This window comes from Mesocricetus auratus, unplaced genomic scaffold (genome assembly GCF_017639785.1).
Source record: "Mesocricetus auratus isolate SY011 unplaced genomic scaffold, BCM_Maur_2.0 Super-Scaffold_4256, whole genome shotgun sequence".
Taxonomy (NCBI): Eukaryota; Metazoa; Chordata; class Mammalia; order Rodentia; family Cricetidae; genus Mesocricetus; species Mesocricetus auratus.
Genome location: NW_024429182.1, coordinates 6069701 through 6091556, shown reverse-complemented (window position 1 = coordinate 6091556; position 21856 = coordinate 6069701). Strand labels below are relative to the sequence as shown.

The following is a 21856-nucleotide window of genomic DNA, read 5'->3' as shown; positions in this document are numbered from 1 at the left end:
AGGGGGAAGTGGGGCAGGGGCTGCAGGTTTGGGGAGCAACCGGGAGAGAGCATCCACACTCCAGAGAGAGTGAGAAAGACAGGAGCATGAGCAACCGCCTGTGGTATTAAGCTCCCCAGTGGCGTGAGCCAGGACAGCGGTACCCATCTCCCTTGGACATTCCCCCACGAGATTGTGTAATTTGTTCTCACCCTTGACTTTAACTTTCCGTTCATATTTCCGATGCAGAACGGTCGAGACCTGGAGCCTGGAGGGGACCTGATCATTCGGCCAGTTTGGTTTGGCCACCTGGCAGGATTCAGCTTCTGAGAAGCAATGGTGGTGAAGGCCTTCATCCTGCTGGCGCTCTTTGCAGAAACCTCAGCGAAGTCATGCATTCCAAATAAAGCAGGTACCCAGCACTGCACTGCTTACCCAGACAGGGAACCCCTAGTCTCTACCTTGCTGTCATCCGAGCTTCATGATGGCTTGGTTTAGGAAAGGGTGATGAGTCACCAGGTTGAGGCACAGAAGCCCCCAGTGCCAATCAGACATTCTCTCACAGGAAGGGAAAATGTGCTGAGGGAACCAACTTTCTTTTTTTTTTTCAAATTAGAGAATATTTCCTTCCTCTTCTATGTGATGGGCCCACTTTTTTTTTTTTTTTTTACGTGTTTGACTACTCAGCAAATGCTTCGAGTCTTTAAACAATATTTTGCAGCATTGAGCATGAAATAGCCCAGTGGACAATTTAAATGACAAGAAACCTCATCATTTTCACAGGAATACACTTAGCAGTCTGTGATTCCACAGATGTACTCTTTAAAAGCAAGTAAATGTTTTAGGGCTGGGGCAATAGCATGAGACTATGTGTTTAAGACCCAATATGGCTGCACTAAGAGAGAGAGGGAGAGAGAGAGAGAAAGAGAGAGAGAGGGAGAGAGAGAGAGAAAGAGAGATGAAAGGAGGAAGGAGAGAGAGAAAGGAAGGAAGGGGAGAGAGAGGGAAATCATTGGCTCTAATACAAAGTGATACTTTTGAAAAATAGATCCAATTAAATAAATACTAGATACTGATGCTATTGTATTTGTGGAGTAAGCTATATTTCAGTGACTGGAGTTTGGGAAAACCCAGCCCAGCTGGTGAATAGCAAGAACGTGATTTTTAACTGCCTCTGTGTGCCGTTTGCCGGCCATGTCTGACTCAAACCACGTGTGTGCCCTCCCAGATGTCATCCTTGTGTTTTGCTACCCCAAAACCATCATCACTAAAATCCCTGAGTGTCCCTATGGATGGGAAGTGCACCAGCTGGCGCTCGGGGGGATGTGTTACAACGGGGTCCATGAAGGAGGCTACTACCAGTTTGTCATCCCAGACCTGTCCCCTAAGAACAGGTCCTACTGCGGAACCCAGTCAGAGGTAAGGCCCGCCCACCTATGCAGGGGTGCTTAAGCGAAAGCAAGGAGGCACATGAGACATTCCCTGCCATCCTTAAGAGGCTTCGCAACGCTCCCGATTCCTTTCAAGTCAGTCCTGTTGCTCAAATCGCCTGGGGTGGGGGCGGGTAGTGACTAAAACCTTCTTTCCCTAGTTTGGATGACCCTCTGTGCGTGCTGCTGTTCGCGGCCACGCAGAGATGTGCAGACGCCAGAGGCCGATACCACATTAACGCCGTGTCCTCTTCTGTCGCGCCCCGCCTTATCTCTTGAGATGGGTCTCTTACTGAACCCTGAGCTTGCTGCTTCAGCGACGCTGACTGGCCACCTGAGCCCCCCACCCTGACCCCCAGCTCCCAGGGTTGGCATTGTAGGCATGTGCTCACCCCCTCTCCCCGCCCGCCGCAACACCCAGTAGTTTATAATTGTGTTCCAGCTCCGAACGCAGGTCCTTACGTCTGTGCAACAAGCGCTTTACCACCCTGAGCCGTCCTAGCTGACTCTCTGGACTTGACTTTCAGTCTGCTAATTTGTTGGCCTGTGGGGACAGCAGCAAAGCTCCCTTCTGCAAATGGAACAAAGCACATTTCTCACTTAGATTCAGCGCTTTCATCCCTGCACTGGGTGCCCAAATCAATGAGCCAACCCTCCCCCCCAAGAGTTGGAAGTGAGGGTTCGGTACATTTGGGAAAGAGCTAACAGGGTCCTAAGCAGGGTCGTGTGAAGTCCCCAAGGCTGGGGACCCTGGCATCACAGGGAACCACAGCCTCTTGACAGGTGTCCTCAGACGACAGAGGAGAAATCTGAGGCCTCCCCCGTAGTCATCAGTTCTCAGGCACAGAAGTCCTAGGAGCTAGGAGCGCGGCCCCTGCCTTGACTACCTGAAGAGTATGTGCTCATGTGCCTCAGAGCACACAGCCAACTCCTCTTCCTGGAGGGACGGAAGGATTCAGAGTGGATGGGAAGAGCCAGGCGAACACAACATCCTCTCTGTGAGCGCCTCAAGTGGAGGACGTCTCCGTGCCCTCAGGCCATCTCCTCCAAAACAGATGCCCCCACTTCTGATGTGGGTGAGTTTTGGGACCGACTTGCCGGAAGGAAGAATTTCGTAATTGGAGCTTTATGGCTAAGAGCTGCTTTAACTGCTGCTTATGGCCTTGAGTGGAGGATGGACAAAGACATCCATGGGACCCTGGACAAGTGGAGGGAATACAAGCTTGAGGCTGGAAATGGAGACTGGATCCAACCCCTTAGTCGGAGGCCCAGGAGGACGTTTCCAGCACATATACTATCTACCCCGTTGAAGGGGTTCCAGAATTCTGCAAATATTTTCACCACAAAAACAAAACAAAACAAAAAAATGGGTTCTACTGTCCCTGATAAACACCTCTGTCCCCTTGATGGGGTTGTTTGTTTTCTTTTATTTTCCAGCAGGGTCTCAGCTTCCGACTCCCTACGTGGCTGAAGCTTGCCCGGAAGTCCTCATCGTCCAAACTCTACCTCCCACGTGCCGGGCTGACAGGCGTGCACCAGCAGGCGCGGCTTTTCCCTAGGCTTTTCCGCTAAGCCGTCCCCAGCCACTTCTCCCAGAAGCCTCCGTCCCGCCAGGGGGACAGTGGCCACCCTAACTGCCCCCTTCCTTCCTCCAGTACAAGCCTCCCATCTACCACTTCTACAGCCACATCGTGTCCAACGACAGCACAGTGGTCGTGAAGAACCAGCCCGTCAACTACTCCTTCTCCTGCACCTACCACTCCACCTACCTGGTGAATCAGGCTGCTTTCGACCAGAGGTAAGTCGCTCTGAGGGTGGAGGGCCCGGCCACCGTGAGGAGGCTCTGGTCCCTGTCAAGCAGGCGTGTTTCAGTCCTTATGCAAAATTCTCTCCCCTTTTCAGAGTGGCCACTGTTCATGTCAAGAATGGCAGCATGGGCACCTTTGAAAGCCAGTTGTCCCTCAACTTCTACACTGTAAGTCCTTGTTGTCCTTCCTGGGGTCTCTTCCTCCCACGGGAGTCACTCCCTGCAGGCCTCTGGGCAGAGCCCCATCCCGGGACCCCAACGGTGGTGGCACACTGCCTTAGCTTGGCTTGAAAGTCAAGGCGCAACAGAAGGTTCACTCCACAGGGCCATAGACAACTAAGATGTGACCGACCTCCCCGTTTTGCCAATGGCAAAAATTAAGGCGAGGTTACCCCATGTCTGACTCTCAATCAAAACTAATTTCTCCAACATTCCTCCCCAGAGATTTATTCGCCATTAGGGTCTCAAAAACATTAGTCAAGAGCTAGAGACAAGGCTTAGGGCTAACCTCTGCTACTTAGTTCTTTCACCCCGTGAACCCTTCAGTAAGATGTCCTCGCTGTTCTAACCGGATCTGCCACCTGTGTTGACACGGGGGAGTTAAAGGCACACTTCAGTCTCTCTCAAAAGTAAGTGCTGTGGAGGAACTAAATGTGCGCTGGCCGTTAGCCCAGCCGCTCTCCTGATAGAAGAGGTACTTTTGTTCTTGAGCTGCTGCTCCCAGTGGGGACGCAGGCACACAGAGGAAACTCTGGCCCCGCTGGCCAGAGGAAGATGCAGGCAGGAAACACAGACCTTTGTGTGGGGGCACTGGAAGTGTCCTGACAGGGCAGCACATCTGACCCATTTCATTTTGCAAGAGAAAACACCATCCCATCTGAAACCTCACGAACATCGAACTTGCTTCACCTGTTGCCCAGAAGCCATTAACCCCCGAGTTCATCTATGAGTGCAGGGAGAATCCTAAAACAACCTAGTCCACCTTTCAGGTAAGGACACGAAGTCCAAAAGGACAGTGTGTGCCCAAGACCACACAGAGGCCTAGAGATGTCTCTGGTGAGAACAGAGATCCCCCAACTGAGGTGCTCCCTGCAAAGGGCGTGGGGTACAGTGTCACGGCCCTTCACCCACAAAGCCCATGTCCAATGTGGGATTCAAACTTCTTACTGTTTTTAAAAATTATTGTTAAAGAAGGAGCTCTAAGATGCATATCGCTTCAAGTTTCCTTAAAATTCCAGACTAGCCCTGGCTTCATATCACTAGTGGCCGAACCAAAGACAAGAGATACCCACAGCCAATTGACCTGTGTTCAGGGACCAATGCACTATGGGCCGCAGGGGGTGATAACAAGAAGGTAAAACAGCTTCCCACAGAGGGACCACAATCCTATCTAGAAGCTAGTAGTTGTTATTCTGATGAGATAAGGTTGAAGATTTGATCCTACGAGTGTCTACAACAGTTAGAGATAGAGATTAGGGTTTTTTGAAACTCGTCTCTCACCATCAACCGCACAGGGTTGAGTTTAAGACACAGGCATAACCTCAGAAATAGAAGCAACATATTGCTTCAGGCAATCAGTCAGTCTTCACCAGCAAAGCCATCTTCGGAGCTGCAGAAGCAGATGGACAAATTGCTTCCTGAATCACCTAGAAATGAAGCCAGGGTGTCCCCAAAACTCCACTGTCAAAGTCCCCCCTGGGACAAACGGAGTTCAGCTCAGAGCTGCTTCCGCTGTCCAGACACTTGTCCTGGTTTATATTCTGCTGTGGGCTCCGCTTCCTACGCCTAACCCATGGATGTTTTTTTCCCACTTTGAGGGCATTCTTGGGTGTTTCTAAAGCAACAACTGCCCCCTTGCATATATTTCCATCAAATTACCAAAAACAGAACCATGCCCTACATAGCACAATAGAACCAACACACTGCTAATTGCTTAGGATTCTGGGAAGTCCAGAGCCAGGGTCCCCCAAATACACTCCTCCTACTCTGCAGTGTCCTCTCTCCTTTCTCTCCATCCCTTCCCACTCACTTTGTCCAAGGCACCCATAGTTGATATTCCCAGGGGGTTAAGTTATAACTCCCATTTGAAGACCAAGAAAGGTTGTTGGCCCTACAGATACAGACTGGGACTGTGGGTTAAAAAAAAAATGGGCCATGCCTCAAAGCCTTGCTTTACTATTTACCAGTTAAACGACTTTGGGAAAGTTAGGGAGCCTCCCTGCACCTCCATCTCTGCAGCTGTGAAAGAAGAACTTAATGGCATGTGTCCCTTAGATATTCAGGAGACTCGGTGAAGTCAATTTTGAATACTCAGCATGGTTCGTGAACTTTGTAAGTAACCAAGAAGACAGCTGCTGGTGAGTGTAGACTCTAGCCCCGTTTCACACGAGTGCTCTAGTCATCTTAGAATTGTTGCCTTTATAAAGATCAATGTCAGTGTTGGTGTGAGACTGGGTTAGCTTCTTAGCATAGAAAGAGTACTGACCAGTCTTCTCAGTGGTGATACAAAAAGAAACTAAAAGGTTTATGATGGCGGACATAGGCAAATAAAGATTAAAGATCCTTCCAGAATGAGAACAAACCTCAGAGACCATCCTTGATTTCCCACCTCAAGTCCACAAAAGGTTCCGTTGTCCAGGGCGGGCCACTCAACCTCCTCCGGTGACACAGGTGAGCTGGGCCTTGTGTCCTAGATTATCATGTAAAACCCGACCCCTGAGCCCTGTTTGTATTGGTTCTGACTGCTGAAGTAATTCCGTGGGATTGAGTTGGTCATGGCTCTCCAAAGAGCCCCAACCTCTCTAAGCTAAACCCTTTCTCTCTGGTTCGTCTGTCATCCTAGTCACTTTCCTCCCAGCACAAGCCAGCTGCCCAGTGCCTGCTACAAAGTGGGACTCAGAACTGAAATGTCCATTCTTGTCCTCTGGTGAGCCAATAAAGAGAGGCGCAGCAGGCCACTAAGTTCTAGAAAAACCTAGGAGCGTGACTCGAAGTATTATTCACTTGGGTTAGTTTTCTTTCATTGCTATCTTGCCTATGAGCAAAACCAACTAGACATCCCCATAAGAACTTCTGCTCAGTGAGGGTTACCTATCCTTAAGTTGGGTGACTCGCTAGTTGTGAGTCAACCTTTTGGTTAAGGGAAGGCATGCTGGAACATAGTTTCTCAACGGACTTATCCACCCCATAGAGTGGAAAAGCAGTCTTTGTTGATAATTCTACTTTTAGGGATGTCAGGATGAACTTCCCTGACCTATAATAGCATACCAAGGTAAAACTATCTGAAGACAAGTCTCTTGTTTTCATGTTAAAAGGAAAGCAGGGGGAGGGGCCAGGCATGGTGGCTCATACTTGTAATCCCAGCACAAGAGGTAGAAGCAGGGTTGCTGGGAGCTTGAGACAAGTCTGATCTGCATAGTGAGTTTCTGGCTAGATGGAGCTGTATAGAAAAAACCCAGAAAGGAAGGAAGGGAGAAGTAGAGAGAGGGACGGGGAGAAGGAAGGGGGAAAGTCGTGTTAAGCATTGTTGTAGTTGTCGGAAATGAAGACTGCAGCTTCTGTTCTTTGCTTCGATGGAGAATTAGATGACTGTTCTGTCAGTATAGACACCACACTCTGCCGGCTGATGTCCAGGAGAAAGATTTCACACAAGGGTCTCTGGAGACTTGAGGACTAAATCGCCATTCCCAAGTTAGTTTCCATGTTTGGCAATGTCCCCTGAAATCTCATAAATTTTAGGCAATACCAAAAGTACAGAGAAAAACTACTACTGCATGCTATGCATGTAAATCACTTATGACTGGGGTTGGTGTTGCTTAGTTGTAGCAACAGCTAGTGTGGAACAGAGGCCTGACAAACGGACAGGAGAAGTCAGCATCAGGTGGTTTACTGTAGGCACTTCAGCTGGACCTGCTTCTGTAGAATAGTGTAAATCATCCTGAGACGGATTTGAGGTCCTCTCACAAAGTCTTGTGTGCTGGACCTGTAGGAGGCCAAGTCAGTTCTGTCTGCTGCCGCCAACCAAGTTGCAAATCTCTAAGATCATAAATTCAGATTTTTGAAATACCCTCATCTAAGCTTTATGACTCTGTTCTACAATGTCACTAAGGCTATTCCCATCTGACAGGAGTGAAGAGATGGAATTCCAAAGACTAAATTCCCTTCTACTGGGTCTAAAGTTAGTAAGTGGGGGGGGGGCAGGATTATCCTGGGATCTTAGCCCTTCCAGCCAATGCCCCTATCTCTCATGGCTAATGCCAGAGAGTAGTTCCAGGTTGTCATTCAAGTGAACTGGGCAGGAGAGGAACAGCCACCTTTAAGGAAGGGCAATCACAGCTGTAATTCTTGACAACTCAGTGAACATTATCTGAAGATGACAGAGTTAGGGTCAGCCGGGCCAGGGACCAGACCCTGATACTCCTGAGCCTGCCTGACCCTTTGGCATACTCAGGGTTCGAGGCCTGCATGCGTTCCTTCAGTAGCCCCAAAATCCCATCCCCTGCTTGTTTCTGCAGGCTCTAACCCTCCTCCAGACCTGGCCTCCTTGCTGCCAGGTCAGCCACACCCTAGCCTCAGGGCAGACATTCTTTCTGATGTGGCTACACAGCCCCCCTGCTGGGTTTGCTCAAGCCTTGTTCAAATGCTACCTCCTCAAGGAGGCCCCCTGGCTGCCCTCTTCAAACATGTAACATGGGCCCCCGGGAGACGGCTACAGTGCTAAAGCGGTTGCTGTGTGTGTGAGGATCTGAGGTCCGTCTTCAGAGCCCACGTCTAAAAAAAACAAAGCTGAGCATAATAACATTCATAATCCCAGTACTAGGAGACAGAGACAGCTGATCCCTGGTGTTTACTGACCAGCCAGCCTAGCCCACTTGCTGAGTTCTGGGCCAGCGAGAGACCCTGTCTTAAACTCAAGGCAGACAGTGCCTGAGGAATGAAACCAGAGGCTGACCTCTTTCTCAACATACATGTGCATTCCCATGCATGCACATCTTCACACAGTCATGTGCCCACGCCCGCACAAACATGCCTATGAAAACACGCACACAGAGACACACAGACAGACAGACAGACAGACACACACACACACACACAGAGAGTTTGTCCTTCCCCCAGTTCCCAGTCCATTTTGCTATTTTGGGGGCTTCCAATATTACATACTATATGCTAATCTAATATACTGTGTAATCTACTTCTTTCCTATTGCCTTTTTCTCCTGATTGAAAATCAGGTCATTTGGAGACAGATCTTGCTTCATTCACAAGTATCCTATCTCGATACAGAGTATCTTGACCTGGAAACTATCCAAATATGTAGAGCGATACATAAATACATTGCGGGCAATCAATGACTTATGTCTGTTGGTAGTAGCTCTGGCAATCAAGTCATGAACTTCAAAACTCAGGCAAGCATTTGCTCAGACAGAGTGTAGGGGACCAGGGAGAGTGAGGGGCTCTCTGCATTTGGTCGTTCTTGGCCTTGAGTGATTTGTAGGACCATGTCTTGACATCCTGGGGTTCCGTTATTTCCTATTGGTCAGTTTTGTTGGCGTCACTGAGACTGTGTGAGTCAAACCATGACCAGCAAGAGTCCTTACTCTTTATAAGATGACATCCGTGTCCTCAGAGGTCTCAGGAGCTTGTTCCTTGGGTTAGTTGGTTCTATCTCTGTCCATCCCCAAAGTGCCTGCTCCCACCAACCTGACAGTTTATTCTGAGAGCTCACAATGCCCAGTATCCCATTTCCTTCCCAAGAATGCCAAGTTTTCCACCAAGAGAGAAGCCCCTTTCATTCTGGAGACGTCGGAGATCGGCTCAGACCTCTTCGCAGGAGTCGAAGGCAAAGGGCTAAGCACCCGGTGAGTCCCTCTACGCCGTGCGTGTTTCTGAGCGCAAAGGAAAAGGACCAGCCAACAGACTCTAGTCGCCAGACGCCTGTGTAAGTGAGGTGGGTTCTCGGTGACACCTTCTCGTTTTACTTCCAGGTTTAAAGTGGTCCTGAACAGCTGTTGGGCCACCCCCCTCCGCTGACTTTATGTACCCCTTGCAGTGGCAGCTGATCAACAAGGGGTAGGTGCTACCCTCTGGGGTCAATGCAGAGCAGTGAGTCCACACCCCACCCCTCCACCCCCCCACTCCACCACCCCCATTTCTTCTGCTGTGGCTTGGAATAGCTTGGGAGGAAACTCCTTGTTCATACCAGATCCTTTGGTTTTCAAGAGTCCTTAGTGATATTAATATATACATATATATATATATAACTGTGCATTACTGTACACACATATATGTGTGTGTATATATATATATAATATTTCCTGTACACATTAGCACAACTGCAACAGCTCACTCCCCTCAAACAATGACTCCATGTGGGGCAGATGAGATGGAGACCTCCCAGCAAGCTGTCACCATCCAATCAACCAGAGTGAGATGTCACCGAGAGGCAGGTGCCACAGCTTGTGCCAGGACACGGCGGTGCCAAGACATCTAGGCTTGCCCATTACCTGCTTTCCCTTCCCCCACCGCAAGGCTCCTCTTACATTACTTTCCACTGGCTGATACAGGCCCAGGGCACTCTGGCTGCAAAGAGCTATTTTAAGGCTCCCCGTCTTGAGCTCAGACAAGGATCTCAGGTTTATCGGCCAACCAATCCCGTTAGATCCTCATTTCATATAGTTGGAAAACTCTCACAGCCCCGTCACTGCCAAGGCCACAACAAATAGAAATAGCTCTGACCCTTCACCCAGATAGGAAGGTACAACCTTTGTTTTCTCGCTCAGGGCTTGTCAGAGACAATTCTGAGGTGACATTCTTTAGTTCCTGCTTCTGTCTCAGCAAACATACCTTTCTATATTTCTTCCCATTATCTAGATGATATATGGGAAATATGAGTATGTTTTTTTACAAAGGTTGTTATATGATATTTGTATAATTAATTGAAAATAAATTCCTTTTTCTGATCTCAGACAAAACCTGACAGTGAAAGTAGAGATATGCAGTGGGTATGGCTTGAGCTTACGTGTCTACTGAGACACACTGCTCCCATCCACCATGGTGGCCTCAGCTTGTGTTACCCTGGCGTCTGCCAGAGGCTTCATCTATTGGATAGGGGTTCACCCTACCAGAGGTGTGGGTTCCCATAAGTCACCCCCTATTTTAGGATGGAGACGATCACATCTAACCCTATGGCCCTTCAGTCTGATCATGCACTCAGGGATCAGAGTCCTCTGGAAGGACAAACAGCTGTACACAAGCCTGCCAGACCGCTGTGTGAGAGTTTGCCTTAGAGCTTTTTTTGGAATTCTCTGGTGTGGCTCTTCATTCTCTCCCCCCCCCCCCCCCCCCCGCCCTGCGTTGTGCGCCAGCTGCCCCACGGATGAGACAGTCTTCGTGCATGAGAACGGCAAGGATCACAGAGCAACCTTCCAATTCAATGCCTTCCGGTTCCAGAGCATCCCCAAACTCTCCAAGGTTTGGTTGCACTGTGAGACTTTCATCTGTGACAGTGAGAAGCTTTCCTGCCCGGTGGTAAGGGTCCCGGCTCTGGAAGGGACTGGAAGTTAACCCTAAGGGACTGGGATTAAAGGAGCTGAATTGACCTGGGAGACGTAGGTCCTGGGTGCAGAGGCAGTGGAAGGTCTGGGCCTGTTTACCTTGTTACCAAAACTTACCAACTGGGTATGTGCCACTTACCCAATGGGCCTGGTTTCATCATCTTTCAAAAGAGGTCATCATCCATCAGCTCTGATGGCTGTTCCCTTTTCAGAGAACAACGGAAGACAAAAACGAACGTAGTCATAGGCATGAAAATGCTTTGAAAACGTTGAAAGTGTCAAGGGATCCAAGATCTAGACAGAGCTCTAAAGGAGGGCGATTGTAGTCTGGGTTGGACTGTCTTCAGAGAAATGTTGAAAATCTAGGTCGGGGTGGACGGCGTGGGGAGGGGCGGGGCCAGTGCCCTGTGGTTCTGGGGCTTGCAAGAGCTTCAGAGCTCCTCCTTGGGAACTTAAAAGTGCTGAGCTCCAAACTCTCTTCCGTCCTGCATGCAGACTGGAGGCCTCAGAGGCCCCAGCTTCTAAAGAGGCTGCAGCCCGCATGGCCTGGAGGTGCCCAGTAGAAAGGAGGTTGGATCTCAACTTGCATCCACTCATGGGGCCAAAAAGCAGATACTTATGAACACAGAGAGGAAAAGAAAAAGCACCAGAGGGTTCAGGGCTGGGGGTGGAGGAAGCCAGTTAGAGCCGATCAAAGGGTGGGGGCATCGAAGCTGCAGTTTTCACGGACGAAAATGCAGCAGAACATGTTTTGCGACTGTCCTCTTCTCCTACCACTGAGTTAAGAGTAAAAGTAAAACCCTTGCTCCCTATCTAAAGGCGTGGTGCCCATCCTCCGCTGGAATGATGATGAACTACTCCATTGGAAAGCCAATAAACTCTAGGCAGGCGTGTTTGCGCGCGCGCATGCGCTTTATGTACGTAGAGACTGGGCACTTGGACTCCATGAAGCTTCATTTTGGTTTGGTTTTGTTTCTTGTTTCCACTGTTCATTTCTTCAGAACTGCGACAAACGGAAGCGTATGCTACGTGACCAGACGGGGGGTGTCCTGGTTGTGGAGCTGTCCTTGCGGAGTAAGCTGGTTGCCCAATAGTTGCGTGCACTCCGGGCTGTGTCTACAGGCACGGCAGGTTTGAGCATTTTGATTGAATTGTCAAACCAGGCGTGCCTGTGGACACAACACTCACCTGCTCCTCGGAGTGGAGGGGTCTGAGGGCCCAAGGAGAGGAGGTTTGTTGACTACCCTGAATGTCTTATTGGGTTCCAAATCCAAATGCTCACAGGGAATTAGGAAGTACTGAGCTGAGCTTCCAAACAGTGACCAATAGGAATGGAAATGAGGGTGTCCTGGGAATGTCAGGAAGCCTTCACTGCCCAAGCCTGGCCTGGACACTAAGTTCCAGAAATGAACAAGACTCATAGGAAACCTGTCTCAGGATGTTACCTTCTAGCCAGGAGAGATGATACAGGCTGAGGGACAGGGAATGTTGAGGGATGGGACATGGGTAGGGTCATGCAGGAGTGTATGGCCATAGGAACTGACCCTGTGCAGGCCTTATAGACTGCTGAAAAATGTCATTGTGTCCTGAAGGATGCCGTGAGTGGAGGGTGAGCCAGACTTTGGAGCTGCACCTCAAAGAATAATTGCCAAACCACAGACCAGGGACAAGTCTCCAGGCTCCCTCTTAATTTTGTGGGGCCTACAAACTAAAACAGATTTTGGACACTTTCCTGTGGTTCCAAGATTTAGAAAGAAAGGAAAACCATGGGGTATAAAAAAATTCAATAAAATTCAAACCTCGGTGTCAATAAAGTTTTATTAGAACACAGATGACATTGTCTACAGTGTAGTACTCACACTACAAGGACAATAAGTGCACACCCGTTCTCAGGCTGAAGCAGGAGGATAGTGAATTTGTGGTCCATCTGGGATACACAGTAAGACTGCCCCCCCAAAAAAAGTATGAAGAAAAAATTTACTTCACGGCCCCCTGCAAAGTCAACAGTATTTAGTAGTTTTTGCTTTGCAGAGCCCTTAGCAGCCCTGGCCTTACAGAGCCAAGGAGGTGATGCTATGACAGGAAGCCCACGTAAACCTCAGCACGGGCTTCCTCTGAAAGGGAATGGCTCGTGATTTGATGGGGGTCCGGACGTGGTGGGGTTTGTGGCTCAGAAATAGCCCCGATACTTCTTTCACAGCTTTCTTCAACCTGCGTTCTCTCTCTTTGCTCACTCCAGGCAGGGGACTTTCCCGTCTCTGTGACTTCTCAGGTAAGGAGAAAAGGGGCTGTCAAGTGTCACGGGGCAGCGCTTTTGTGAAGCGTGTGTGCTGTTAGAGGTGCTTACTCTGGCCCCAGAAAAATCTGCCGCTGAAAATACACATCTTACAGTACGGCTGTAAGGGGGCAGAGGTAAAGAGGTTTCTCTCCAAGCAGCCTGTGACCCAAGAGAGGAGCTGTTTCCAATGGATGAGGGACATCCAAGCCCACAGCACCCTCTGAACAAAGCCATCGCCGGGCGGCTTTTCCTAAACTCCCTGCATTTGGAGAACACACTTTTTTTGATCAGATCACTCTGCTCGTTAGCAAATGTTTGAGGCCCTACTGGGACTCTGCTGTCCATTAACGGAGTGACTTGGATAAGAACGAGCCTCAGCCCCCCGCCCCCCCCCACAGCTTCCGTCTGGGAACCGGGCTATGACTGTCCCTAGCGCACACGGTGTGCTATGAATTAATTATAGCTCAGCATTAAACAATACCGTCTCGAGGAGAGGACTGGGGGAAGTGACATAGCAAGCTCCTTAGAGAAAGAGCCATTCCAGCGGCAACCAGGGTCTCCCTGGAAGATGACGAGGACGAGGTGGGGCTGGTGCAGACTCACAGACAGACATCACTGTGTCCATTACAAGAGAGTCGCTTTCAAATGCCCACTTCTCGTTTTAAAGGAAAGTACCCCAGAGAATATCCTACAGTGAAAGGTGTATGTGTGAGGTCCAAGTTGAAAATGTCTGTTTGCCAAAGGTCCACAGGCAGGCTTACATGTTGGGGCCTCTGTATGGGTAGAAGTGGGCCGTGCGAGCCCCAGGGGATGAATAGGAATGACTGCGTATAAAATTTGGAAGCTTTATAACAGCCCTGTTGCATTAACTCTGGCTGAGCTCTCCTTGACCCTTGGCCTCGTGGGGCTGTTTCTCAGAGCTCTCTCTACCCCCTCTGCTTCACAGATGTCCTTTACCACCTCATCCTGATGCTAGGGATCTGCGCTGTGTTGTAGGGGACAGCTGGGCGGCGGCAGCAACTCTCTCCAGGGCCATCCTGAACTACGGCATACTCGTTTATTGTACTGCCAAAAAGAACACACAGAAGACTCCATTGCTGGGGAGCTGAGAACAGCTCTTTGCCAAGCATGTGTTCCCTGTGATTGTGTGTGTGTGTGTGTGTGTGTGTGTATGAATTTGGTGATCCACTTGCTCACTGGAGACACACTTCCTCTTATTCCTTCCCATGGTCATTTGATCCTGCCAATCCCCCTCCATGAAGGAAGTAATCTTCTCTATTCAAATCAGGACAGCATTTGAAAGCTACTTTCATTATAAAACACAAACACACACACACTCCAACACATGCACTTAGGATTTGGAGGCAAAGACTGGCTATAACCTCAAAAGACAATGCCAAATATAGAATCCCATGAGGATAGCCAATTTTACCCAGCAGGCACTCCGTCGCTGAGACAACAGAGCTCTAAGGACCAGAATTGAGCCCTTATCCAGAAAGTTCAAATCTTCAAGTGACAATGTGGAAATCCAAGTTAAATACATTTGCTCAAACTTTTGTAACAGACAAGAGGCAGGTTCTTAAGAGCCTCTAGTACTACCTTGTTTTTATTATAGGTTTTCTTAAATAGATATGAACATTAGATAGGTATTATAACAACCTCATCCTTATAACTGATTATGTTTCTGGAGTCAGAAGTAAGTAGGAAATAGACTGTGGTAGGAGCAAAATTCATCTTCATTTCACATAACAATGTGGCATTGCCTACATGAAATGCATCTGCATGATAGTAGAAAGACTTGTTCTCTGAGATTTGAGAGCCCATCCCCCCATACAGCTTGCAGCGCTCAGTGGTTTGCTCTAGGAGGTCTTCCTGTCTAGGATGGTCTAACGCACTTCACCCCCACTGAAATGTTCAAGCCTGTGTCTGCTTTCAACTCGTTCACTTACCAATTGTGGGAACCAAACCAATAAAACATCAGAAATACAGTGCAAATACGGCAATGGCATTGCATGACCCCACAGTCTCGTAACTGGCCAGCCTGTGACCTAGAATGTGGCAATGTCAGTGACTCACACTTGTCAACAAGAAACTGAATGAACCAACCGTGATAGAGCACCAGCTGTGGTGTGACAGGAGATGCCCAAGTTCTACATATTTTTCTATTTTTCTTTGTCACACAGACTTAACATTTGAAATCACGTGTGAGTTTGTCCCTCTGTATTTAACGCCCTTTGGAAGTTTTGAGGTCTGCAGTCTGATGATCTTTTAACAACTTGCATAAATGAACTTAGGAATTAAACCAGTTACCGAGTTGGGTTTGTTTGGTCATAGGCTGGGTATGATGGTTCCATGCAGTTTAAACTTGGTATCGAGCTGGTGCTCCAATCAGTTTGGAATCTCAGAGTTCATTGTAATTGGGAAATACAGAAAACAGGCTTACATTGGTCAGAAACTCTTATATAACATAAATATATATAGCCAAGTTTATGTCTTTAGCTGTCAGACTAAAACAGTATTTTTCTCACCTTGTATCTCCACCTAGTGCTATGGACTAAATAAAATGCCTGGAATAAATAACATACAATTGCAGTTTACATGTTCGTGTATTATGATAGAAGCCAATTCTACAACTTTTCCAAGTGCTTCTAGACTTCATTAATCCAAATATTCCACACACTTTCAATCATTTGTACCTCAAACACTCCAGGACAGGAGTTTACAGACCAAGAGGCAAGAAGATAAAGCCATCTTGTGGAAGGTAAAGCCATCTTGTGTGACTAACATTAGAGAGGGTAAGATCACCTGTCCATCCCTGCCTGTGAAACTCCAGTATCCCTTGCCAATTGCTAGGTTTAACTGGGACAACCACACAGTGTTTGGTTAGCCTTTCTTCTTTAGGACTTCTCTGTGAGGGAGGAAGAGAAGGGCCCTCATTGTAATATCTGCTGCAAATTCTAAGTCATACCAAACACAAAAATGTTAAAAAAATGTCTCTTTCCAATTAAACTATGAGATAAAGATGAAAGTGCCCAGTAGATCAAAAAGTACTCAAAAATTTGTTCACAGTGCACACCAGCAACGAAGAAAATCTAATTTGTCTCACTTCTCCATTCTTGGGAACTTCATCAGGAAAAAAAGGTTTCAAAAGCAGCGTCTGATCCCAATGGTCTCTGCATTCCCTACCAACCACGTGGGCCGGGGAGGAGCAGGGCGCAGAGAAAGAAGTGTAGGTCCATAGGTCCCTTAAAATCGTCCCCAGACAATTCAACACAGAACTTAATTGTGCCTGTGTGCAAAAAAGGAAATAGTCATCACAGGACCAGACAGGCGCGTCTTCCACAGTCAGATGTATTAAACTGTGCTCTTCATGCATAAATGAAAGGAAAATCCCAGGTAAAATTCAAGTCCTGGCTTCAAGAGATGTTATTTGGTATGTAGGGAAAATAGGCAATAAATTGTGAGCAGGGTATTACCCACGGCACTCACAGAGTGGAAAACCCGGCCATCTAGCTCGCAATGCGGCTGCGTTCCTGTACCCACCTGGCACAGGCTTCTGAGCCTGCCCGCATGGGACAGTTTCTGTCTTGAGCTCATGGGGAGGGGAGGGGGCTTTCTGTTTGGGGCTCCTAGTTTCTTCTAGGCAAGTTCATGAGTCTCCCTGGCCAGCCGTCCCAGGAAATGCGTATTTCTACATCCACACCTCATCCAAGGCACACTAGGAGAAGTCTGGGAGCAAAGGTTGCAGCAGGAGGGGACACCAGTAAGACAGTGTCCCCTAGTGGGAGATCAGTCCAGTGCCCCAGAACTACACCTCTTCAGAGCGATGGATACTGGCTGCATTGCCCCAAAAGGATCCCCACAGACATTAGCGGGACTCCACAAACATCTCGAAAGAGCATACCCGCCTCACAAGGTCTCCGGAACGTCAGCCTTCTTCCTCCTCGGTAAGCTCGGGGAGTGGGACAGTGAAGCCTTCTTTGCCTTTCAACCAGAAGGTAGTCTGTTCTCCCTTGCCCTGTGGGAAACGAAGGAGGGTCTGTCTGGTGCGTCGCTGACATGGAAGCCTGGTTGGATCTGGCTTCCTCAGCCAGACAGCAGGAGCCATTTCTTTGAAAGAAATACCTCTTTCTATATAAAAATCCTCCTGACTACCTGCCCCCTCCCCAGTCTTAAAAATACAATCTGAGTCCCCAGTGTAACTTGCGTGTCAAGGGAAGCACAGCACACACGTGTGCACATGGGATCTGCATACTCAACATCACAACCACGTCCATCGTCTTCTTTTTAATTTTATCCATTTATTATGTATTTGCATGTTTTGCATGTACACCAGAAAGAGAGCACCAGATGTCATTATAGATGGTTGTGGGCCATCATGCGGTTGCTGGGAATTGAACCTGGGCCCCTCTGGAAGAGCTGCTAGTGCTCTTAACCACTGAGCCATCTCTCCAGCCCTGCCACATCCGTTTCCTACGTACACAACCCCAGTCAGATCCCCAATGAGGAGGGGACATCATCCCAAAGAGACTCTACCACACTGCTGCCAAAAGGTCCTCTATGCTCCCACTGAGGGAAACAGTGCGCTGGAACCCGGGAGCTGATGTCACTCATTTCTCTCTCACTTTTCAACGCCCCGCCTTTTGCAGTACTGGGGAATGAACCTAGGCCCTCATACATGCTAGGCAACTACAGCCCGTACTCTTCCTCACCTCTTTTTCTAGGTTTCCACCTCTACCCATAGCAACTGCCACTGCTGCCATGTCATGTGTGCATCTCCAAGGCGATGCTGACGACATCTCCAGAGGAGCATCTGTCCTCCCCTCCCCACCCCGAGAAAGGGAGGTCTGAATGGGGTGATGAGAATATGCCATCCAATTGTCTTGGTCATAGGCCAGGGTGAAGGAGACAAAGCATTTGTCTTACATAGAGATGAGGTCCTATTATCTCCAAGGCCAACCAATAGCTTTCTGTCCCCTCTATCTGGACATACATGTTGGTCCCGGGGGAAGGGACACAGAAGGAAAGAGGGCTGTGGAATATTCCTTTACGTTGTATGAACGTATGTCACTATGATTGGTTTAATAAACAAGCTGACCAGCCAATAGCTGAACAGGTTACAGGTAGGTGGGAGAGCCAAACTAGGAGAATGGTGGGATGAGGAAGGGCGGAGTCAGAGAAGTCACTGGCAGATGCAGGGGGAGCAGGAGATGAACGTGCCATGCAAACAAAGGCACAGCCATGCAGCAGAGCGTAGATAAGGAACATGGGTCAACTTAAAAGGTAAGGGCTAGTTAGTAATAAGCCTGAGCCATTGGCAACACATTTACAATTAATTTAAGCCTCAGAGTGGTTCTTTCGAAACATCTGCCTAGATGGGGAATCTCCGCCTACAAAAGAGGGTTGTGTTCCCTGTGGCTTTATTGAGGGACTCCACTGGAGTGTCCAAGTGGAAGCTGACAGACTATTTGGTGACAGAAAAGTCATCCCTCAGGAGTGACAAAGAAAGGCATTTTCTACTGGAAATCCACATCTGACCGCTGAGGGGTCTGAGCCTTCTCCTCAGGGGGCAGACTCATCAGCAGTTACAAAAAGCCTCCAGAGATCCCCAAGGATCTCCTCACTCCTCTGTATAGAGATTCGCTCCCCCAGTTCTTCAACATGTCCATCAAGGACGCAAACCGCGGAAGTGGAACACAGTCGGCCTGGCCTTACCTTGACAGAAATGGTGCCCCTCTTTTGCAGATGGTACCCTCCTGCTGCGAGAAGAGCTTCTGCGGTGCTCTGAGAAACGTGGATCCGGAGAGCTGCCAGAAACCAGGCATTGTCTAGTTAAGCTCGTGTCACTGGAGGCGTGTGACAGGAGTCGTCGGGGTGTGGGGCTTCTTTGGAGAGGGGACCAGCCTTACTCTCTCATTCACTGTTCTCCAGAACTTCTCGTGAAACAAAACTCGGAGCTGAGTATCATAATCCCAGCTCATGGGAAGCAGAGACAGGGGTCCGGAGTTCAAGACCAACTTTAACGACATCGTAAATAGTAAGAAACTATTTGAATAAATAGGTGGGTATGTGTAGGTGGATGGCAATGATGGACAGATGATAGATAGATAGATAGATAGATAGATAGATAGATAGATAGATAGATCATACATACATGCATACATATGTACATATAGAAACAGATAGATAAATGTAAAGTGCAAATAACACCCAATGTCTCAGACACATAGGTTGGGACCCTCAACCACCCGGGCACTGGATACGGATGGGTGCTTGTTAGTGTTTGGTTTAGCAACACAGAGAACTGACTCATTCTGCAAGTTGACAGTCCCCGTGACTGGAGGCTCACTGGGTTTCTCAAGCTTCCTGAGATGAACTGAAGACATACTCCTGAGAATGTTGCCATAACCAAAGGTGCATGCAGAAACGGTTTGGGAGCCAGCCTAAGCAGCCAGCTTCCACACGTACTCTAACCCTTCCCGCACAAGCTAACAGGTCTAAATCTGTGCTTTAAAGTCGGATCATCAGCTTGGGCAAGGAAATAACTGTGTGTGTGTTTATATATTGTGAGGAACCAGCGCATTCAAAATGACAGAATCTAAATTCTTTGAAACGTCAACCACTGAGGAGTGTTTTTCCATGTTTCAACTGAAAAATAGCGCGCACACACACACACACACACACACACACACACACACATATATATATCATGTATCTCAAGTAACAGTCGGTTCAATAACATTACTAGAAAACACACAAAAATATGGTGTGTCCTAGAGTCCTAGGCATAGATTTCCTCTGCACCGCCAGGAGTATACGCTACTTCAGAGATGGGAACATTACTACTCACAGGGCAGTCTGCTCACTATTTGTGTTTGCAAATAAAGTTTTACTGGAACAGGGTCTTGCTATATGTTTACATGTTTCTAAATCTACTCTTGAACTACATCAGCATTAAGTAGTTAAAACTAAAATATTTGCTGTTTAGTCCTACGGTTTCTAATTTGTGCTTTGTTATTATATGCTTTCATTATATGTAGACTGTTAAGAGTGGGGAGACAGGCTAAAGGGTAAATAAAGTGCTTGCTGTGAAGCTTGAGGACCTGAGTTTGGATCCCCAGCACCACATAGGAACTGGGTGTTGTGCATGTCTATAACCCCAGTGTCGGGGAGCAGAAACGGGTCAATTCTGAGAGCTCACTGGCCACCCACTTAGCCAATCAGAGAACTTCAGCTTCAGTAAGAGACCCTGTCCCCCAAAATAAGGTGGACGCTGGTAAAGAAAATACCTGACATCTGTCCCCAACACACACACACATACACACATAGAGAGAGAGAGGGAGGGAGGGAGAGAGGGAGGGGAGGGGGAACCATATGTGTTTATGTAGCTCCACTGAGCACACAGGGAGGAAAAAATGCTGTCTACACAGCTGGTGGCTCAGGTTGTCTCCTGGGAATAATGATCTTGCCTTCCAGACGGAAAACAAGAGACAACATGCAAATGAGTCTCTAAAAATACCCACTGCTTAGAGATAAGAGGGGAGGGGACGGGGTACTGCGCTTGCAGAGCGGTGCAAATGATACCCACGCAAGCTGCTGCTTTCCATTCTGGATGCCATGTTCACTGTGTCTCCAAACAGACAGTATCTGGGCATGGTGATTCCCACCACACCGGCCACCACAGGACCTAAGGAGGGGACAACGGAAGGGTCTAACTATCAGTGTTCCCCAAGGCTGGGCTCCACACAGGCCGTCAAGCACACAGAGGAAGTTGATTCAATGAGTATTTATGTTAAGCGTCCTCTTGGAGCAACACTGGACAATATGCATCGTAGAGATGTGCCTGCAAAGCATCTACAGGACATGCACACCATGTCCTGTAAAGAAATCAACCACAGAACCTTAAAAGCAGGTTGTTCATGAACTGCAGCGATTGGGGAAGTCCTTATGTGTACATGTAAATAAAGCACTGTTGGCCAATAGGGAAGCAAGATAGGTGGGACTAGGAGTCTAGGAGGATTCTGGGAAATGCAGTGAGGAGAGTAGTAGCCATGGGATCATGGGAAGAAGACGCATGAGGCTGCATCCTTCAAAAGATAAGTCCTCATAAAAATATATGTTAGTCGAGGCCAGGCTGGACCGACAGCCTCCAAAACAATACGGAGAAACCCTGTCTCGTAAAAACCAAAAAAAAAAAAATATATATATATATATATATATATATGTTAGTAATTATGGATTAATATTTAAGTCAGAGCTAGCCGATTAGAAACCATAGCAAACGCCCAACAGCTTCATAATTAATACAGTGTCTTGTGTGTTATTTGGGGGCTAAGGCGGCAATAGGACTTAGGCGGGATCCCACAACAATATGATGCCAACAACGCGGGTATTAGGCAAAGCCCACGGTAGCATGAACTTGAGGAATTAATTCTGGCTGGAGATCAGGTTTGCTTTTGGTCCGATAGAAGGACCACGGCTACATAATTGGGGGGGATGGGGAGGACTCAGGCAAAAGGAAAACATGAAGCATTAGCTCAAAGGGGTGTCAAGACAAGTGTCTGCTTTCAAGGGAGGTTGAGGCAAGATCACAAATTTATGCCCAACTTCAGCTGTGATTCCCAGCTGCAAGACTCCCTCATTGTTTGTTTGTTTGTTTCCAAAAAAGCGATCAAAGAGTATTGAACCAAATAGGGCTCACTCATCTGCCAGTCAGTCACAAGCCCATGAGTCTGACAAGAAGAGAACGTATCAAAGCAGTGCAGCCCAGTGTGGCTCCCACACTCCGCCAGCCCCGTTTGCTTTTATTA

The 21856-nt window shown here is 48.2% G+C and overlaps 2 protein-coding genes across 2 annotated transcripts in view; one reads left to right on the top strand and one right to left on the bottom strand.

Moving 5' to 3' along the window:
- Positions 1-315: 315 nt before the first annotated feature.
- Tectb (tectorin beta) lies at positions 316-15643 on the top strand. Its single transcript, XM_005063453.3, is given in 11 exon segments — positions 316-391; positions 1208-1398; positions 3065-3207; positions 3312-3384; positions 8970-9073; positions 9200-9233; positions 9235-9284; positions 10580-10742; positions 11770-11842; positions 13008-13040; positions 13993-15643. Coding segments are annotated over 11 exon segments (990 nt in total). The 3' UTR covers positions 14043-15643.
- LOC101836071 (guanylate cyclase 2G) overlaps positions 15634-21856 on the bottom strand; it is a 43442-nt gene continuing 37219 nt past the window's right edge. The window contains exons 19-21 of the mRNA XM_005063452.4: positions 20635-20733; positions 18762-18853; positions 15634-17064 (exon numbers count right to left, since the gene is read on the bottom strand). Coding sequence (XP_005063509.1) covers positions 16975-17064; positions 18762-18853; positions 20635-20733 — 281 coding nt within the window. The 3' untranslated portion in view covers positions 15634-16974. The remainder of the gene's footprint in view (positions 17065-18761; positions 18854-20634; positions 20734-21856) is intronic.